The 20,176-nt window shown below is 34.9% G+C and overlaps 2 protein-coding genes across 2 annotated transcripts in view; one reads left to right on the plus strand and one right to left on the minus strand.

The window, feature by feature from the left end:
• The first annotated feature begins 949 nt into the window (after positions 1-949).
• Positions 950-7,271, plus strand: LOC120532541 (selenoprotein P). The gene is made up of 5 exons (XM_039758615.1): positions 950-1,110; positions 1,935-2,153; positions 2,511-2,723; positions 5,504-5,621; positions 5,897-7,271. Exons 2-5 carry the CDS (start codon positions 1,951-1,953, stop codon positions 6,149-6,151), a joined length of 789 nt encoding a protein of 262 aa, XP_039614549.1. The 5' UTR covers positions 950-1,110; positions 1,935-1,950; the 3' UTR covers positions 6,152-7,271.
• A 55-nt stretch (positions 7,272-7,326) lies between these two features.
• Positions 7,327-20,176, minus strand: part of LOC120532021 (coiled-coil domain-containing protein 152-like) — a 39,841-nt gene continuing 26,991 nt past the window's right edge. The window contains exons 5-7 of the mRNA XM_039757940.1: positions 18,294-18,396; positions 7,592-7,662; positions 7,327-7,452 (exon numbers count right to left, since the gene is read on the minus strand). Of these exons, the coding sequence (XP_039613874.1) occupies positions 7,327-7,452; positions 7,592-7,662; positions 18,294-18,396 (300 nt within the window). The remainder of the gene's footprint in view (positions 7,453-7,591; positions 7,663-18,293; positions 18,397-20,176) is intronic.

Genomic DNA, 20,176 nt, shown 5'->3' on the forward strand with positions numbered 1-20,176 from the left:
TTAATTTTTTTTTTTTTTTGGCAACTATTTCTTTGACATCTTGTAAAGCACTGTGAGCTACATTCTGTGTATGAAAATGTGTTATAGAAATAAATGCTGCTGTTGCTACATTCTTCTAAAAGTGCAGTTCTCACTTCTTGTTTTAATGTAGCCTTTTATCTTATTCTTCTGATAACCAGCAATCTTCTTGGTCACAAGACTGCTGTGAGTTTTAAGTCAGCATATTTATTAATGACCTGTTCATTCAGGTCAAAACAAAAAAAAATTAAACACTGCAGCATTTATGAAATGCAAATGCAATATCTTTTAAAATGGTAAAAATGGAAAAAAATGGAAAAGGAAAAAACTCTGCTCAAAGAAAGACTTGCCTCACTAACTTAATACTATGTCTAGATTTGAAGTTTTTCGTAAAGCAGCATATTTGCTAATAGATTTGCTGGTAAAGTGAATTTTGATTGAATAATAAACCACTGTTTACTTCAGTTTTACTAATCATTACCTATGAGCATTTATAACTTTATCATGTTTGAAATAAAGCCAGTGCAAGTGTGGGTTTAATGAGCTATATGACGATAAGTACTTTATAATAGGATGGCTTTAAGTTAAAAGCACCCTTTCTTAGTATACAAGTACAAAAAGTTTTTATTTGCATGACAAATACTTCTGTGACTTACACTGTAAAAAATACATACTGTTTTACTTTAAAGGAACCTACAAGATTCTGGAGACAAAGATAACGATTAGAAACAATCCCTCTCCCAGTCTCTTGAGAGGGGGGAAAAAACTTTGAAATAGCCCAGCACTCAGCTGCTTTCTACTTGGATTATACCATTTCACAAGCAGGGTAAAAGACAGTCACCTTGAAAATCATGCATACTTGTTATTAACAGGAACTTAAACATCTGCAAATAATTAACAGAGTTACATTTTGAGACTGCAAAAGAAAAAAAAAAGAAAATTTTATAAAGTGGCTAAAATACACAAGTGTGCAAGTGAACTTTGTACCAGTTCTCAGCTGTGAAAAACAAGAGGGGTATAAATACCAGAGGCCAGAGAAGGTTGTTGACAAAGAAGGGAGGCGAATCTGAGTTCTGAGGAGCAGAAAAGAAAGTAAGTTTTACTTTTGCAATAGATTATAGGGTTGTAAAACAATTAAATATTTCTTACACTTTTTAAAGTCTTATTTAACACACAATGAAAAAAGACATCTTGTTTGATGTTGTTAGCTTTAAATGCTCTAAAAAATCAATAAGGTACAGAGATAGACTATAGGTATAGAGATAGTACTTTATCCATACCTAAATATATTTGAATATTATCAAAATAAAACGCTTCAAAATGAAGCTAATCAATCATATCTAAATAAGAATACAGCAAAATCATAAGAATATTTGATTTTTATCTATAAATGTAGTTATTAAAATTTAGAACTAAATTACTCTTACTTCGTTAAAAAAGCAAAACATCTACATTTTTTTAATTTCCAAAAGAAAACATAATACTTAGTCATAATAATGGCAGCATATGTCATTGTCTAACTATTGGAAGAATACGTACAACAGTTGTCAGGGTAATAATAATCTTAAATTATAAATTTCTCAAAGTAAGTGGGTTCAGTCTAAAGTTGCATTATATAAACTAAGATATGTTGACATCAGAATTTTCTTAAAGTAGTCACAAAGCTGTTTTCATGTTCTTTTTCTTGCATTTTTTTGCTTTTGTGTGTATCTAATCTGTTAAAATAATCACTCTATGGATACAAAATGTACCAATAAGAATAACAATTGTGCTAGGAAAAATATTTTTGGATAAATACTGTAATGAAAATCTTTTCAAAATATCTTAAGTAGTGTATAATTATAATAACACCTGTAGAAAAACTGTAAAAAAACATTCTCCCAAATTTCCTGTTTTTTTTTTTTAAATACTTGCAGAATACCTACCCTAGCCATGTGGACAGGGCTTAGCCTTGTCCTGGCTCTCTCCCTACTACATGGTAGTAGGGGAGAGAGTCAAGGACAAGGCGGCCGTTGTCAGGACGCCCCGGAGTGGGCAATCAGAGATGAAAAACCTATGGAAACGTCACTGGGACGAGTGACTGTAGTTGCACTTCTTCAAGCTAGCTGACAGTTATGTATAATGCAGGCATCCAGGTATTTTATTTCAAATTACTGTCTAAAATTATTAGTGAATGTTTTTATCAATGTTAAGTATGCCACAAAACAAACAGGATTATGTATCTCACCAGTTAAAACTAATATACATCTTGCACAGTTCAGAAGAAAGGAGTTTGTCAATTTATTTAATCGAAATGAAATAAGACAAACAATGAAACAGATTTGTTGTATTTTGTAGAGCATGCTTTCATAGCACCTTCTACTGGCAAACCCATAATCCTGAACACAATTATGTTAGACTCTACCTATAAAACAAAATTCCTATTGGTTTTGTATAATTTTCCAGGTTGAATGTATTGATAAATTGTTATTTTTCATGTATTCTTTCTTCAGAATGGAAAACCTGCGTCAGAAGTTAGACAAAGAGGGCCTTGTAAACATTACATTCCTAATTGTAAACCACCATGACCAGAAATCCCGAAATCAATATTCTACATTAAAAAGAAGTGTTTCGGAGTTTATCAAGGTGTATGATCAGGAAATAAATCAAAAAGATGTCTGGAAAACATTATCTGGAACAAAAGATGACTTTCTTATCTATGACAGGTTAGTGTAGTACTGAAAACAAACTTGCCCTAAGTTGGGCTGGGATCCTCCTTAGGGTTGAATTTCAGGTTATGCCCAGTTTAAAAAAAAACCTGATAAGCAATGTACTACAATGTTTATGAATAATGACCTTAGTACTGAGATCTATACTATCAAATGCCTTTGCCATATAAACTACACTGTGAATGAATCATTGAAGAGAGGCTGGGGAAAAAAAACTTTTTAGGATATGTTCTTAGGTTGTTTTTTCATAGTGGCAAATGGCAATGCTAATGACTGTGCAACTCAGTAGATTACAGGTGAGCTTATGCTTTAATTTTTATTGAGTGTGGCCATGACTTTTTATTAGATATGATGTTTATTAAGTGACTACAGGAGTAAAGGGCACTACAGTGCAATTACATTTAATATGCTTGTTTGATTTTGCAGAGTGGCATTTATGTGGGAAAGGCGGGGCTACTTGAGCGATTTTAAATCAGGGGTGCCAACACTTTTTCGGCTTGCGAGCTACTTTTAAAATGACCAGGTCAAAATGATCTACCTACATTAAAAATGTTCTACCTACAGGTAGATCATTTTGACCTGGTCATTTTAAAAGTATCTCTCAAGCCGAAAAAGTGTAAGTATCAGAGGTGGGTAGTAACAAGCTACATTTACTCTGTTACATTTACTTGAGTAACTTTTTAAAAAAAAGTGTACTTCTAAGAGTAGTTTTATTGCACCATACTTTTTACTTTTACTTGAGTACATTTGTGAAGAAGAAACGCTACTCTTACTCCGCTACATTGGGCAACACTCAAATCGTTACTTTTTTTCCATTAGATAAAGTCTGACATACAATTTTCAATCTGCTCTGTGTAGTGTATGCTGTCAAGTTGTGCACACGCCTTCCATTGCGTCTCCAGCTCTAACGCGAGGTTTTGGATATTCCCCAAATCAAGGCGTTGCTGTTTGATGACAGATGTTGCATTTTTCATTTGAAAACGTTAACTGAGCTAATCACAATGACAATGGTTTTCTCTTTTCCTTGCAGCTGTAAATTAAGGTCATTCAACATGTTGGTGAGATCGGAAAAAAAATGCCAAGTCTAGCAGCCATTGATCATTATTAAGTTGCTTGTATTATGAATTTTTAATGACAAAGAGAAACTCCTTTTTCTCCGGCCAGGGGTCTTGAAATCTAAGAAGGAATTTCTCCCTAGTCATCCACCTCAACGAAGGCATCTTTTATCATCTCTCGATCTTGGCAAGACTTCTTATGCTTAATGATCGAGTGAGTCACCCGGAATGATGATTCGGTGTGTCTGCCTTTGCTTTTGAATTCAGCCGAGTGAAAAATGATGGCTGTCTGATTAACTGCGATTTTAGTTCCCTCTCCTTTCTCAGATCGCTTTTTAGAAGGAAGTCAGTTTCGTAATTGTTATGAACAGTTCAGAAGTGCCTTTCCACATTTTCCTTCTTTGGAATAGCAATGATAGATTGACAGATCAGACATAAGCACTTCGATTGTGACATTGTGAGAGAAAAAAATCCTCTTCCAATTCCACATCCAGCCAATAACCAACAATTTTTTTTTTAAATCCCTTCTTTAGTCGATGTAAATTGGAAGGCTAACTAGATCACTTAGATAGCCGGAGTTTTGCAGTAGCTCGCGCGTTTGATCGTGCGTGCGGGATGACCAGTGTGTTAGAAGAAAAGAGATCTCAGACTGGCCGACTTGTATGTCAACCTAGTAGCAAATGCCATAGGGAGGATATATGATAGACTAACATTTTAAAAAAAAAATTATAAATGCAACGCAATCTACCTGCACTACCTTTCCGGTCAACAGGTCGATTGTAATCGACGTATTGGGCACCCCTGTCTTGTCAGTGATGGCAACACATTTACATAGCAGATATAAAGTTAGGATATTACAATTCACTTTTTTACAGTAGCTGGTAATTGTTCATCTTCTACAGCTTACAAAATATTAATATTTTTGTCAAACTTCATAAGGTCTTAATGCTGGACTGTAGTTATTTCATTGTTAAGGGTTATTTACTAGTTATGCTGTTATATGTTTGTTTTATATATGCTTGGGATGGGAATCCAGACAAGGGTTTATGTATATTCTTAAAACAGATCATGTATTATTATAATGCACAAATATTCATTGATATATTTTCCATTTGTTTAAAGAAAAAAGTCAAGCAAAATGACACCTTTTATTAGCTATCTAAAAAGATTACAATATGCAAGCTTTCGAGGCAACTCAGGCCCCTTCTTCAGGCAAGATGTAATACAGAAACTGGAGTTCCTTGTGTTTATATACACACACTAGGACATTTGTTTAAAGAAATATGTTTCATTCTAAAATTTATACAGTGTACAAGTATATTACACTGGTATCTAGTGAATCAAAATAACTTTTAATTTTATATGCTTTTTTTGACAATTCCTAGTTGAACTCATCTATAGGCAGTGCATAAGCTCACTGACACAGGGCTATATTTCTCCATACAAAAAAAAAAACCAAATACCTGAAAACATAATGGACTAGGAGGGAGATTGTTGAAATTCTTTATAATGTATAGGCTACATATAATGGTAGCTCTTGTGATGTGAAAATCAAATTATGACAAATTTTGTGATTTAGGTATGAACTCAATTAATTAAAAAATTATAATTAACTAAAAACATAGATGGGAGTAATTCAGGTACTGTACTATTTGCCATATATTTCAAATGTGAGAAAAATCTTAAAATGTTATTATAGTTACATCTTTTTCCACTTCTTAGATGTGGAAGACTTACATATCATCTTGGATTGCCTTATTCACTGTTAAACTTTCCATATGTAGAAGATTCAATCAGGCGAACATACTGCAATGGTTTATGTGGGAACTGTTCTTTACAGGTGAGTTAATCTAGAATCTGTTTTTTATACAGGTAAAAATAACCTCTTAACAAACATTTTTTAGATTTCATATTTTGTACCTTTTAAGCAAAAACATTTTGATACACTTTAAATCCTGTCTATATTTTTATCATCTAAGTTTTATTTGAAATTAAATTTTAAATAAACAAAAGGTATTTCAAATATGTATACTGTATATAAAACACAATATTTCATAATAAAAATGTTTTTGACTTAACTTCAAATTTAATCAAAGTTGTATTTTTTCTGTACAGACTAATGAAACTACAGAAGGCTGCAAGAAATCTGACATAAAAATTGAAAAGAACAATGAAGATCACATCACAAACAATTCAAAAGAGGCAAGGCATCACCATCATCACCACCATCACCATCACAATCACAGTAAACCTTCAGGCCACAATCAACACCACAGACACACTGATCACCACATGCAAACACACACTAATGAGGAAGGCATGTCCCAGCAACAGGCTATGGATCTGTCTTTACCTCTGGAGAAACCCTGAAAAAAAGGACTGGCTAGATGAAAGAAACTGTATAGCTGAGAACAGCAAAGTGAAATAGGTCTAACATCTGCAAGCTGATGCTGACACTGACGTCAGCTAATAAATGCAGAACACTCTGCAAACACACCCATTTGACACTGTGAGGGCTCACTGCCAGCTTCCTGACAGTGACAAGATGCAAAGGACAAGAATCGGTTCAGGGAAACTTGACAATGACGCTTGTCCTCCTCCAGCTGACAGCTGTTATCAGTGGCTGATCAACTAGAGCAGTCAAACGAAAATAAAAGGTCATGATTATGATCCCAAGAAAGAGCAGCATGACAGTGACAGGAACTAGGAGTGTAAATCCTTTGATTATAAACTCCTTGCATACACACACATTATACGTATAATATATAAACTATATATATATATATATATATATATATATATATATATATATATATAGAATATATTAGCTACCTTGTCACATCATGGAATCTGGCCTGTTACCAACTAGTATTAAGTGGGTTGTATGCAGTGTCTGATTATAATGTCTTGCTGAACTTTTTCCAATGATGCCCACCTTACCTAAATGATGGCAGGTGCATAAACTATGCTCTAGTGGCATCTGTTTGAAGATTGGCAATCGAGGGCAGGAAAAATGTTCTGAAGACATTGTTAACTTAGAGCAGATTATTAAAATAGTGAACAAAGTGGTATTATAAAAACACTTACTTTTTCATCATAAGTGTAATGTAACTTTTATACACATGAAAAGGAACAGCTTTCAGGTGTATTTTTTGTGAATGATAAAGTACAAAAAATGCTTTTACTTAGTCACAACTATTTTATAAGTATAAAATTTGACATAAAGAGTATGTAATTCTAACGTAGCTACAAAAAGATTTATACATATTATTTCAAAAAAAGTGGAAGAGAATTTCAAAAAACTAAATGGGTTAGATAAGGGTATTTAGCATACTTAATGATGGGTTCTAAGAAAACAGCTGTTCTTGGGCTACCTGAGAAATTGTATGGTAAATGGTAGTTGGAACAAGTGTTAAATGTTTAAAATCAAAACCGGATATATGGAGTGTACTTCAAAATACTTCAATAAATCTTGTTTTTAAAACGGTAAGAGTTCTAATTTAATGGTTCAAAATATTTGAATTTTCCACACAAAACAAAATTTCTTATTTAAACATTTTGCGCTTCTGATAATGATTATTTGAACTACAGTGCTGGTCTTCTAATTCTTTTATTTTTTGGCACAATATTTCAATCTCCTTGTTCTTCTCCTCTTGCAGAAACTGAAGTTTCTGTCAAACAAAGACAAAAAAAAGTTATTGCTATCAAGTTGATTTTGATTGTGGAATGAAAAGTCTGGTACTCTAATGTATATTACTATTACTACTAATATATAACAGCCCAACTATTTTTGAAAATGGTACTGCATACTGATTTCATCTGTGGGGTTATCTGATTAAACATTGATAAACCAAAATAAGACACTGAATAGCATTTGCTAACTGTTATAAAGGTGTACAAAAACAAATTACTATTGCTATGAATTTACAATACAATATTAAATTCAGTAGGTATCTACTGTAAAAACAGAATTAAAAAACAGAAAGCAACTTGAATAATCCAAACACTCATTGATTACAGAAATGCACGATCTTACCCATCACAGAAGCATAATCAACACTACAAACAAAAAGAAATAAAGAAAACTATGTCCCAGAAATAAATTGGCTGCAATAATACAGAGGTAATAAAATACAGAGAAAAGAGAAAATTTAACTACAGCAAACAAAACCACGACTGCTCACAGAAGTCACACGATTGGGGTATAAAACAGAATGTTTGCTAAGCTTCAGAAAAATTTAGAAAAGTTGCATCTTACAGTATTTATATAAAAATTAATTATGAATAATGGTGTTCCCAATACACATCTTCCTGTTGCTTGGGTAATTAAACATATCTATAGTTTCATTTATTACAGGAGCCTACATTGAAAAAAGCTTTACACAATTAATATCATAACAGATTTATATACATAAAATGAATACAAAAAAGGGTTATGTTTTGGACCCTAAGTTAAATGAAATATGATAAACTAGCCAACCCGCGACGTACCATACGCCGCATAATCAGGACGGTTTTTTAATAATTTTTAAGCACAGGGAGAAAATTAACATTTGAAAAATCGGTAATGTAATAAGTCAGCAAGAAAAGCGACATTGTAACAATGCACGGAATGAACCAACACACAATCGTCCGTGCGGCGCTCAGCTGCGGAGGGTGGAACGGAAGGAGAGGAGAAGGACGTCCACTCTTGCCCTCCGTCATGCTAGTCTGCTGATTTCTCGTCCAGTATGCACTGCCTGCTAATGTGCCCACCTCCAACTCGTTGTCGTCTTTGTACAGTCCAGATTAGGCTGTGACTCACATAGACTTTTCATTGCTCTGTGCGGTTTTGGCTACCTTTCCATATATAATCCACCAAGACACCCGACCACGGTAGTAGCGAGGTAGGAGGGGGGTGTGAACAAAGTGCAGGAGCATCTAAGAAGATGCATGTTTGTCGCGGATGCGAATTGCTGTATGTAGCGTGTAAAACAGTTTGCTATGGTGCACACGGTCGTGTGTCGTAACCGAAAACTCGTTTTTTAAAGACTGCTCACTTCATTGTGTTTTAACCTCAGTTGTAAAGGAATGTTTTAACACACGTTTACACACTGCATATGGCGATTCACCTCCGCGAGAAACATGCCTCTATTAACAGTCAACGTGTGGGAGGGGGATGTGTACAAAGGGTAGGGACGTAAACAGTGGGAGCGTATGAGTCGCACTTAGTGGGAATTCCACGGTTTGCAGCCCGAATGGGGTTCAACGGCTTACCCACACCGGGTAGACACACGCTCAATGTCATGCATAATAATTTATTGAATGCTAAACACTTCTGGAAAGACACGGTTGTCTAAAACGGGTTGGTGTGAGAATACAACAGTAAGCGAATGAAAAGATGGAACTCTGGAGAGAGCAAAATACAACACAATAGTGAACCCGCGGCATAACAAACGCCGCATAATTATTTATTGATGGTTGAACACTTCTGGAAAGACACAGTTGTCTAAAAAGGGAGCGTTTGAGGATACAACAGAAAGTGAATGAAAAGATTGAACTCTGGAGAGAGCAACATATAATTGTTCGTGAGTGAAGAAGATGCATGTTTGTCGCAGATGCGAATTGCTGTATGTAGCGTGTAAAACAGTTTTCTATGGTGCACGAGGTCGTGCGTCGTAACCGAAAAGTCGGTTTTTAAAGACTGCTTACTTCATTGTGTTTTAACCTCAGTTGTAAAGGATTGTTTTAAGGGTTCCATGGGATACCCCTCGCAAACCGTTTCACACGCTGCATATAGCGACTCACCTTCTTGAGAAACATGCCTCTATGAACAGTCAAGGTGGCTCGGAAGTACATGAGGCCTCCACGACAGACGAATATAAATGACGCTGTTCTTTCTGTGTCGCGTCGAATTGTGGCGTGGCTCTGTGAGTTGTCGTCGTATCCAATGGTCTTGGAGTTGGTGGGTGTGGCTCCTCCCTGAGTGCACCATAGGTGTCTTACTTGTCGGTGGCTTAGTGAATCCACGCCCCTTCCGGCGTGTTTTCCATGGGTGTCTTGCCTTTCCATGGTTGTCTTGCCTTAGTGAATTATATATCTAGATTCCACAATGGACTAGAATCATAAAGATGTGAATTGAAGCACAGAAGAAGGTGAATTGCTTAGGAATTCTGAGGCTCATGAATTGCTCTTTTAAGTACAGAAGATACTTAAGATTAATAAAAGACTAGAAGACTAACAAATCCTAGACAAAATAAAAATTATTTAAGGTCCTATTTATGATCGATAATGATAATGATTTTTGATTGTTTTTTTCTTATGTATAGAGAGAAGGAGTATAGATCCATGGGTTTAAGTCTTTGAGATCATTAATCTGTGGCAAAATTATAAAACTGTCACATTCCAAGGAAAACTAGAATTCATTCCTAAAAAAACCTCCAAAAAAATAACCTTTCAGACACTGTTGTCTTGGGAATTGTCTTTGCTGAGCACTTACTTTATTGGGTAATGCAACCTAATAGACAGATTCCACCCCATTTATTTAACCTCTTAACGCGCACACATGCCGGTCCCGGGACATGACAGCGTTTTAAAAACGTTACAGTAATGTGTGCATGCCCATCTGCCATGCATCTCGACACCCTACCCATCAAATGAAACTTCAAAGTCTCGTCTTTCCGATGATATAAACCATTTTGACACACAACAACCACAGCACTGACACTAAAGCCTTTTTTACAGAGAAGTACATACTTTTAAGAGTTGACTGTCCCTACCTTTGAAGACCCCTAGCAAGTCAAACATCAATATTTCCGAGCAGTATTGATCCCATTGTGTCCGTAAGGCTCCAGCGAATATAATCCAGTAAAACGATTTAGGTCCAAAACACACGATATATTCTCAAAGGGACAAAAACTCCAGAAAACGTTTCATAACTTGAGACCACCTACGTAATTTTTTTTCATTTATATTGCTCATATTAGACGTAATTTGTTTCTGTCGGCGATAACCATGCTACCGCATGAAACACGGAAGTGTTAGCTTCCGAAAGACACCTAAGTTGGCCAATTACGACGGGTCTGGGGTTGACTGGCACCTCGTATAGCCAACCAGTGTCACAGAAAGCTTTGAGGATGACGTATAGCTCTGAACTCTGGTAGAATCTACCAGTTTGATTGGACACTGTGACTGACACTCAAAACTTACAGCCAATGAGCAGCCGAGCATTTTGATATGTAACTTGCCATACTAACTTGTAAACAAAACGATCGGAGCTGCGTGAAGGTGGCATTTGTGCCAGTCTGCAGAGTTGGTGCGTGGTTGTTTATTGTGATTTCGCCAAGTTTTTTCGCATTTTAAATATGAATAAAAGTAGAAGTTTAAACGTAAATAAACGCTCGATTAAATAATAGATGCATGTACGTGTTGCGAAAGTATTCAACCGGCACAGGAGACGTCTAATGGCAGAGAGCGACGTGCCGCCTTGTGCTTTCTGCTTGCTAGTGATTGCTGCCATCAAGTGGCACATGGAAAAACGCTGAGCTGTGTTGTAACAGTTTGTAAAAGAAATATATATAGTTTGTGTGCATTTTATAAAAAAAAAGTAAAAAATAAAAAATATAAATATATTTTTGGCCCATAACTTGTATTGACTATTTTTACATAGAAATGTGTATTTTTTATTGTTTTTATTATGGAACATGAATTTCCATAACTAATAGAGTGACACTGTGTGTAGATATAGATTCCTTTAGGTGTAAGCTTTCAGTAGAGCCCTCATTGATATATGTGGGTTGAAGCATTCAAAAGTTATTACACTTTTCCATACGTTCCAAAATGTGGATAATGGTCCCTCTAAAAAGCCCCTGGGCATGCCCACATAAAAACTGGTGTAAAAAATGTCATTTTTACAGGTATTCTTTTCAAATTTGAAATTTGAGTAGTCAACAAGTTATTCTGTTGGTACATAGTGTGTTTCTGTCCCCACCTACCTACTGCAGCTTTATTTTCCTTTATTTTCATAAAAAAACTTAGGCGAGAACAAAAAAATTAGTTTTTTTTGTGAGTTCTAATGTGCATAACTTTTGATCAGTCACACCTACAGTGATTCTGACTACTAAGGGTGAAACTAGAGAATGTTACCTTTACAAAGAGACCAAACATGTGTTTATACTCCAGATAGTTCAATAACAGCAATGATTCTAATTTGGAGAGGTCGAATTACAAGCGATTTAGCAAAAATGACCCCGAATGATAATTAAAAGAGTATTCATTAATTAAACCCAAGATGGAAAAAATATTGCTTAAGGTTTCACACCATAGTTGTTATAGATCAGCTGAGGATGACATTCTTATCCTAAGAGGTTATTCCAAGTGATTGAAGAGGATTTACTGGAATTTATTGTCATATTCCTAGAACAATGTTGGGGATTTACTAGCTTTGTTGAATTAAGTCTTATACTGATGAAAAAGATTAAAAACAGATAGCTACACTATTGTCAGGAAAGGATGCACCAAGTTATTAAATATGTTCACACATTCTGTGTCACTCAAACAATGGTCTAACCATAGCAAAACATCCAGTGTATGTCACAAAAATACACCCACAGCATTACACCATAACCCAACAACTTGACACCCAGGTTTATGGATCAAAGGAATAATAAAATGTTCAAAATATCTTGGTTCTGTTATGAGCATGAACAAGTAGAAACTGTAATTTATTTGACCATGCAATGTTTATGCATTGTTTACTCTTTTCATTCCTTAGTCTGTATCAACTGCACTTTATTTTTCATTCTCAAGATTAGAACTCCAATGGTGCTGTAGCTGACATGATAAACACCTCTCAGCATTAGTTTTCCTTGGCTTTTAGTTGATGAGATGAAGGCTCTCTGTTATACTTAACAGGGGCCTATTTCCATCATCTACTAGATGTTTTTTGGATGGTGACTCATTCTTGATATATCAGTGTGCAAAAACGCTTAAGGATTAATATCTGCTGCCCAAATCTATGACAAATTCTAAGCCACTTACATTTTAGTCTGGCTCACTTTACTTTTGCATTGCACACATTTATAATTATTCGATTCCTGCCAATGTGGTTTAAATAGCATTGTCAGCTCATACAGAATGTTAATGTCATTGGGTAGTAAATTACAATGGAAGAGCAAAAATAGCCGTTTATTGTATAAGAAAAAAAACATACAAGCTGCATATTCTTGAAACTGCTTAATAGATAGAACAATTTCCAAACACTTACCCTTTGGAAGATATTTTGCTGTGCAATTGGGGGATCCTGATGATGGGCCTTCACAGAAGTGCTTTGAATTCTTGCAAACTTCGCACTAAACTATAAATATTAACATGCCATGACAATTAATGCTTTTTCCAAGATATATGTATAACCATACAACAAAACATCCTTAATGATGGTAAAGTCAAGCACCTGGTAAAGACAGGCATTCATTTAGCATGCTGTTTTTGTTAGTTTTAATCTACATTTTTCACTTTCTCATGCTAAAAAACCACATAAAAAATATATCCAATATGCACATATACTGTATACAGTACTTTTCATTCAGATATTCAATGTGACACATTCCGTGTACATGTCAAATAGACATCTGCTTCCTGTCAAACTTTACTCAGAGAAGGAAAATAGGGAATTCCATACCGTATGATCATTTAACCTATAAAAAATAACGATTAGAATGGTTCATGACCTTTTCAATGACACATTAGCATGGCTAATGCAAGACTTGCCTGATTATATTGCATAAACATTGTGTCATGCAGACAGTCACTCATGGACTGTGAGAGCAGGCAGAGTGTACAGTTCAAGGAAACAGAAAAAAGAATATAACAATAAGGAGGAATTTCAGTAAAGGGCTACAGTTTAAGGAAGATTAAGAAAATTAAGTTAGTCAGACAGTAAGTATACAGGAAAATAAATATTTTCTTATTTAATTTGTTACTAAATCTTGGGTAAATAATTAAATTCTGCATTTTTGAAACTGAAACAAAACAACTAAAGTTACCCAAAAGCAATACAACACAATTAATCTATGTATTTAGTCTTTTATAAACACTGAGCTGAAGTCTAGTCAAAGCATCCATTAAAATATCAGTATTGACTAAGCCAGTTCATCTTCCACCATTAACACAAACTATTACATGAATGCACTTAATATAGAATACTGATAGAGTAATTGATGTTGTAACAGTTTATATATTAAGCCATATATTAAAGAGAGCAGGAAGTGAAGGATTCAGGCCTACACCAATTAAAATGTGCTTCCAGTACACCAAATCAATATAAATAATAGCAGTAGTATATCATGAAACACTATGATTCTTGATAATGAAAGCAAGCCAAAGAATATCAGTCTTAAATCAAAGATGCAGACTAGGATGCATTTTGCAATGATATAGTGCAACAATGTGAATTAATGCCACAGCTTGGGGGGAACCTCAATCCACTTGATCATCTCAGTGAGGCAATAAATGATTTAAAAAGGTTGCCAAGAGCAGAAAGTTTGGCATTTCTTGGTCTTGAGGAGGTGGATCTGTCTAAACATACTTAAAAGAAATGACTGCTGTGCAGCTCCTCATAGCCATGAGATATTGTACTACTGGAAGTTTCCAACAGACTGTCAGAAATGTACATGAACTCAGCAAGGCAGCTTTAAGTAGGTGCATAAAGTCACCATATTACTTCACCTCCATGCAGCAACCTACATTACATTTTCTTCCACTCTGAAGAGCTGCATGAAATTAACATTGTGTTTCATGTAATCCGCAACATCTTTCATTTTTTTGGAGCAGTAAATTGTACTTTCATACTCCTAGAATTTTGTAACCTACTTAACACCTCTCATAAAGGGTTCTCAATTCATGTAGAGGTGATTTGTGATGACCAAATACTTTTCATGAATATTGTATCAGTGTTACGTGGGAGTACCCATTGGCCAAATCTGAAGTGTACCTAAAATGTGGTGCTGTGGAATGATGGTTGCATGTGTATTACTACACAATATTGCTGTTAAAGCAGGCTTACAATTGTCCAGTGCACAAGGCGAAGAAAGAATGGAGGTGGGAAATATGGTCATTCCTGATCCAAGAGCAGAGGATCCACACCAAGTTGGCGTGGAGGTTAGGCAGGCCATTATCAACCAATTTTTCCTAATGAATTTTTGTTTAAAAATTACTGAGCTTGCACCCTTCAAGTATATTCACAAATAACCATTGTACACAGTCCAAAGAAGTGTACATTACTAAATATATAATTTATTCAGTACCTTTATTTAATATCTGTTGAAAAATATGAACTATGTACAGAAACAATTTACAAATTGTCTTAAGTGGTATCTGTGTAATAAAATTAAGTAAATGAGTATGTTCGACACATGTTCACCTTGTTTAGAGTACAGTATTATTGGCACTGATATACAGGGCTAGGTTTACTGTGGCTTGGCTAAAGTAAATTATTTATCCTCGCATCAAGTTTTTTCTTTTTTCATCAGCAGTGTATTGTATTGTTTCCACTGCTCCAGAGGATCTCATTTTAACTAGTGTTTTTCTTGGTTTAATTGTAGCTTCTCTTTTTCAATGCCCTTTCAGTCATTCCTCTGTGCCTGTGGTTCAGGAGGTGCCCATTGACTGGGGTTTGTGTGTGACAGCCTGGGTTAGAAACCTTGCTGGAAAAATAGGCTTCATACCAGGCAAGGAAGAACAGGGTGGCATTGTTGAAAAATCTTTATCACAGATATATCCCTCCCTCTGTAACCACAGTCCCAAGGATTTCCAGTACTCTTTCCTCCTCTAGGGAAAGGGGCAATGTTGCTTTCTGCCCCCTCCAGTCCTGTGCCTCTTCCTGTTTATGTCTGCTGCTCTTTTTCTGGCCAGATATGAGAGGTCTTGACATTTATTTATTTCTTCAACACCTGACCTTTGCTGTGATTTGCAGGCACTTACTCTTTTCACTATCTCTTGCCCTTTTTGTTTCTTTTTACTGTAGGAAAGACTGCTGTGTGCCTTAGTTGACAACAATAATCTGTTCTCGGCAACCTCATCTAATAGACTAACATGCTCACCTTTTGAAAAATGTGCTTTTCTTTTATTGTGTGTCTCTGTCATTCCTTTTCTACTTGTCTTAGAAACAAAAGGTGTCAGAGTTTGTGCTTATGTACTGTATAAGCTTTCATTGAACTGGAAATAATTTACAATGTCAGATAACTTTTCACAACCTTACTTCATCCCACTAAAAGCCCAATGATGGAAATATACAATGATATTGTCATTCAACTGCTTTTCAATCAGTTTATGATTTTTTTTTGTAGATAACTGACAGAGTAGGGTTAACAAAGTAGTAATTTATGCTTAGTCCTAAAGTGGCCAAGATTTTAACAAAATTCATAAGTAGCTTGTACATCACATCATGCATAGTAAAGTTGCTTATTAATTGATAAGATTCACAGTTTTCATATGTATCTTACATACCTATTGCATACCTCAATATGAAACACATAAATATACAAGATCACAATTCACAGTCTAATTGCTAAAACGTCATTTCTTTTAGTCAACAATATACCATGTAATTACTAGATATTTCCTTGCAATGGTTTTAAATTGGTAAGTTGATTTATTTCATGTATTCCCTTTAGCCACTTGTACATTGTGTATAACAAAGAAATGGACTCCAAAGTACATAAAAGATAGGCAATGAAATCACATTTTATTTTAGAATAACTTACAAGACACAAAAACGCATACTAATATATAATGTGTACCTCCATCTGTAGTTTGACAATATCACTCTGTTTTTGCCTTTCTTGGTTTTTCAATTGTTTTTCCAGCTGTTCTATTTTTTCTTCTTTTTCCTTAATGATCCCCTTAAGTTCACTCATTATGGTTTCATCTGTCAAGTAGAAAGACAGACACAATATTAAAACAACTATAACACAGTAGTATATATTCCAGAATTCACAGATGTACAATGAAGGAAAACAGTACCTAAGCAAAGCACGTTTATTATTAATTATGTTTTTCAAAGGAAGAAAACATTGTATGTTTATATTTTCTACCTTGGAAAATAATTGAAAGAATAATCATTGTAAATATAACCACGGACAGCATGGTGGTGCAGTGGTAGCACTGCTGCCTTGCAGTATGGAGACAAGGGTTCATGTAACAGGTCCTCTCTATGTTTACATGTTCTTCCTGAGTATATGTGGGTTTGCACTGGTTGCCTCCCACAGTCCAAGACATGCAGGTTAGGTGGATCTGTGATACTAGATTGACCCTAGTGTGTAGTTGGGGGTGTGGGTGTGTGCGTGTATTTGCAATGCGATGGACTGATGCCATATTCAGTGTTTGCTCCTGCCTTTTGCTCTATACAAGCTGGGGCAGGCTCCAGAACCTTCTGCAACCCTGTTCAGGACTAAGCAGGTTAGAAAATGACTGACAGATGACATATAACCAAGTATTTTGGAATGATATTTCAAGCATTTAAATGTATTATTGTAACTACTGGATATAAAGGGCTTACTGTCACTGTGTCATGTTAGCTAATTTCTTGCATCGATGGTTATCTGGCCTATTTTTCCTCAACTTTTTTCAGCAAGTTAGAAAATGGATGTATCTTTGATTGATTAGCAGAAACTTGGACTATGGGAGGAAACTGGAGTACCTGGAGGAAACATGTGGGCACAGGGAAAACATGAACAATCTAACATACAAAGTAAAACAATAAATAATAAAAAATAAAAAGTAATGCTTTTATTTCTAGGAAAGGGCAAAAAAAGTTTAAGAGTGGACCTTTCATCAATTTCAGGTGCTAATTATATTGACATTTTTCCTAAAAAGGGAAATTAGTTTGTGCTTAGTTTATGGTGTTTGGTGTCTTTCTGTCTGTCTAGCATTTGAAGCTACTACTGTTATCCTTTTTATGTTCAGTGTACCTGTATTTGCTGATCTAAATTAATTACAGGGTGAAAGGCTTCTTGTTAATCTATAAAACTTAGTATCAGCTACTTGTTTATCTGTCCCACAGACTAACCTTCAGGACAACTGTCTTTATTATTAGAAAGGCATTGCACAAAACCATAAATTGGTACTCTGGGCCTGGCATTACCACTCTAATGCAAATCAAAGTGTTCATTGTCTTATCACTAAATCTGCTTTATTTTTCATTCATTATACCATTGCTCAGTTCGTTACCCATTAGGTAAGGAATTGGTAATGGCCCTTATGTTGTTAAACTACACGCAACAAAATGTCCATAAACTTCATTTTCCATATTAACAAGGAATCATATTCAAGTAAAATGTAATTTTCAAAGACCAATTCAAACATTTCTGAGATTAGCATTTTCAGGTATTATAACTTTAATTAAGAATATCAAAGAGTTAATTTTAAATTTTGAATATGTCATTTGTATGCTTTGAATAGGTTACAATTCACAGTACTCAATTTGTGCGTGGAATAAACAGTAAAAACCCTAGAATGCAACTGTAATTCAACCTACATTTCTCTTTCATGTCATTTTGAACCTCTTCAAGTTTAGTTTCATGATCTTTAAGAATGACCATCAGATTTATTTGAAGCTGTTCTTCTTTGTTCCTGTACTCCTGCAAGTGTAAAAATATAAGATTGAAGAATACTTGAAAACTAACTAAAAGTAATCCTATATTATAAATTCTTATTTAAATCTACTGATCCCATTTTATGTTTTTCATTTTTGGCACTTTCTTCAGTTTTTCTCAGCTCACAACTTTTTCTCAGGTTTATCGAATCCACACTTCGCATAAAATGTTTCAAGTTCAGCGATGCATCTACCAATTGAATTTGTTATAGAATAAGCTTAAGTTCGAATGATTACAAAATATTATTTAGGTGATTGAAAAATGCTGAATTTATAGCTGTTGTTTAATTTTTCCTTTATTAATAAAATTACAATATAAAACAATACATTTTGATATATATCTTTTAGTATAATTTTACACATCTGGGCTTTAGCTGCATTTAGGAAAACAAATAAGTGATATCAGTCAGTCAGTCATTTTCCAACCAGCTATATCATAACACAGGGTCAGGGGGTCTGCTGATGCCAATCCCAGCCAACACAGGAACACACACACTCACATCAAGCACACACTAGGGGCAATTTAGGATCGCCAATGCACCTAACCTGCATGTCTTTGGACTGTGGGAGGAAACCCACGCAGACATGGGGACAACATGCAAACTCCATGCAGGGAGGACTCAGGAAGCGAATCCAGGTCTCCTTACTATAAGGCAGCAGCACCACTGTGCCACCGTGCCACCCATAAGTGATATCATTTTATATCAATTCAATTAACCTGTACATGTTAAATGCATCAATGTATTAAATATTCCAAACTTAACTCAGGCACTTAGAATCATTAGGAAATTAATCTGTTCATTACACTTTAATTTGGCCCTTTCAAATAATACATTTCTCCAAACAGATACAATATGTTATGAATTAATTCATCCATTTTCTTAGACTACCTAGCACAATACAAGGTCACAGGGAGCCATAGTCTATACTGTTAATGTCAGTCTATTTCAAGGCACATATAATCCATACCAAACCACATTCACAGCAGATCAATATGAAAAGATTACCTAATTTACTATAACTAGTGAATCATTTGAATGTTGGAAAAAGCACCCTCATTTGTTATACACTACCTGATTATACAGTACAAGTTTGTGGATAAAATTTAAAATGCCTAGTGTAATTTTTTATTCATCTAAAAATTGATTTCTGGTTACATAAACGTTTCTGCCTCTTTTACCACAGTTCTTGGCATTTTGGCTCAATTTGTGTTTAAACTCCTGGTGTTGACTTTCTTGTTTTCAATCTTGACTGAGATTTTTATTTCATATTCTGGGCTCTGTTTACTTGATTCTCAATTTCCTGGTTTTGAACTTGGCTAGTTTGTTATAACACAACCATTATGGAAGAAAAATGAGAGTAATGGGTCACATAGTCATTTACGGGTAATACAGTTATTGCACATAAAGTGTTTTGGTATGCTTTTCACATTAAAATATAACATCTATCTTATAAGTAGTATAAAAGGTTTAATAAGTATCATAAACTTGCTTAGGCATATCAGGAAACCAGATAAAAGTAAAGTGAAGAACAACAAACAAGAGGGTTCTGAGTGATGGTTCAAAAAGATGGCTGACTATTCTATCATGGACCCAGTAAGACTTGACAGATGTCACATACACAGGAACTCAAGAAGTATTGAAAAATATTATAAGGATCAAGAATGTAGTAGAAATTAGACTTTTATTTTGTGGTATGTAAGCTGGTTACTGCTCTCTGCTAAAACACCTCATGTCTTTTAGCTAATCAGGGTGAATGCAAACTAG

This window comes from Polypterus senegalus, chromosome 7 (assembly GCF_016835505.1).
Source record: "Polypterus senegalus isolate Bchr_013 chromosome 7, ASM1683550v1, whole genome shotgun sequence".
NCBI lineage: Eukaryota > Metazoa > Chordata > Cladistia > Polypteriformes > Polypteridae > Polypterus > Polypterus senegalus.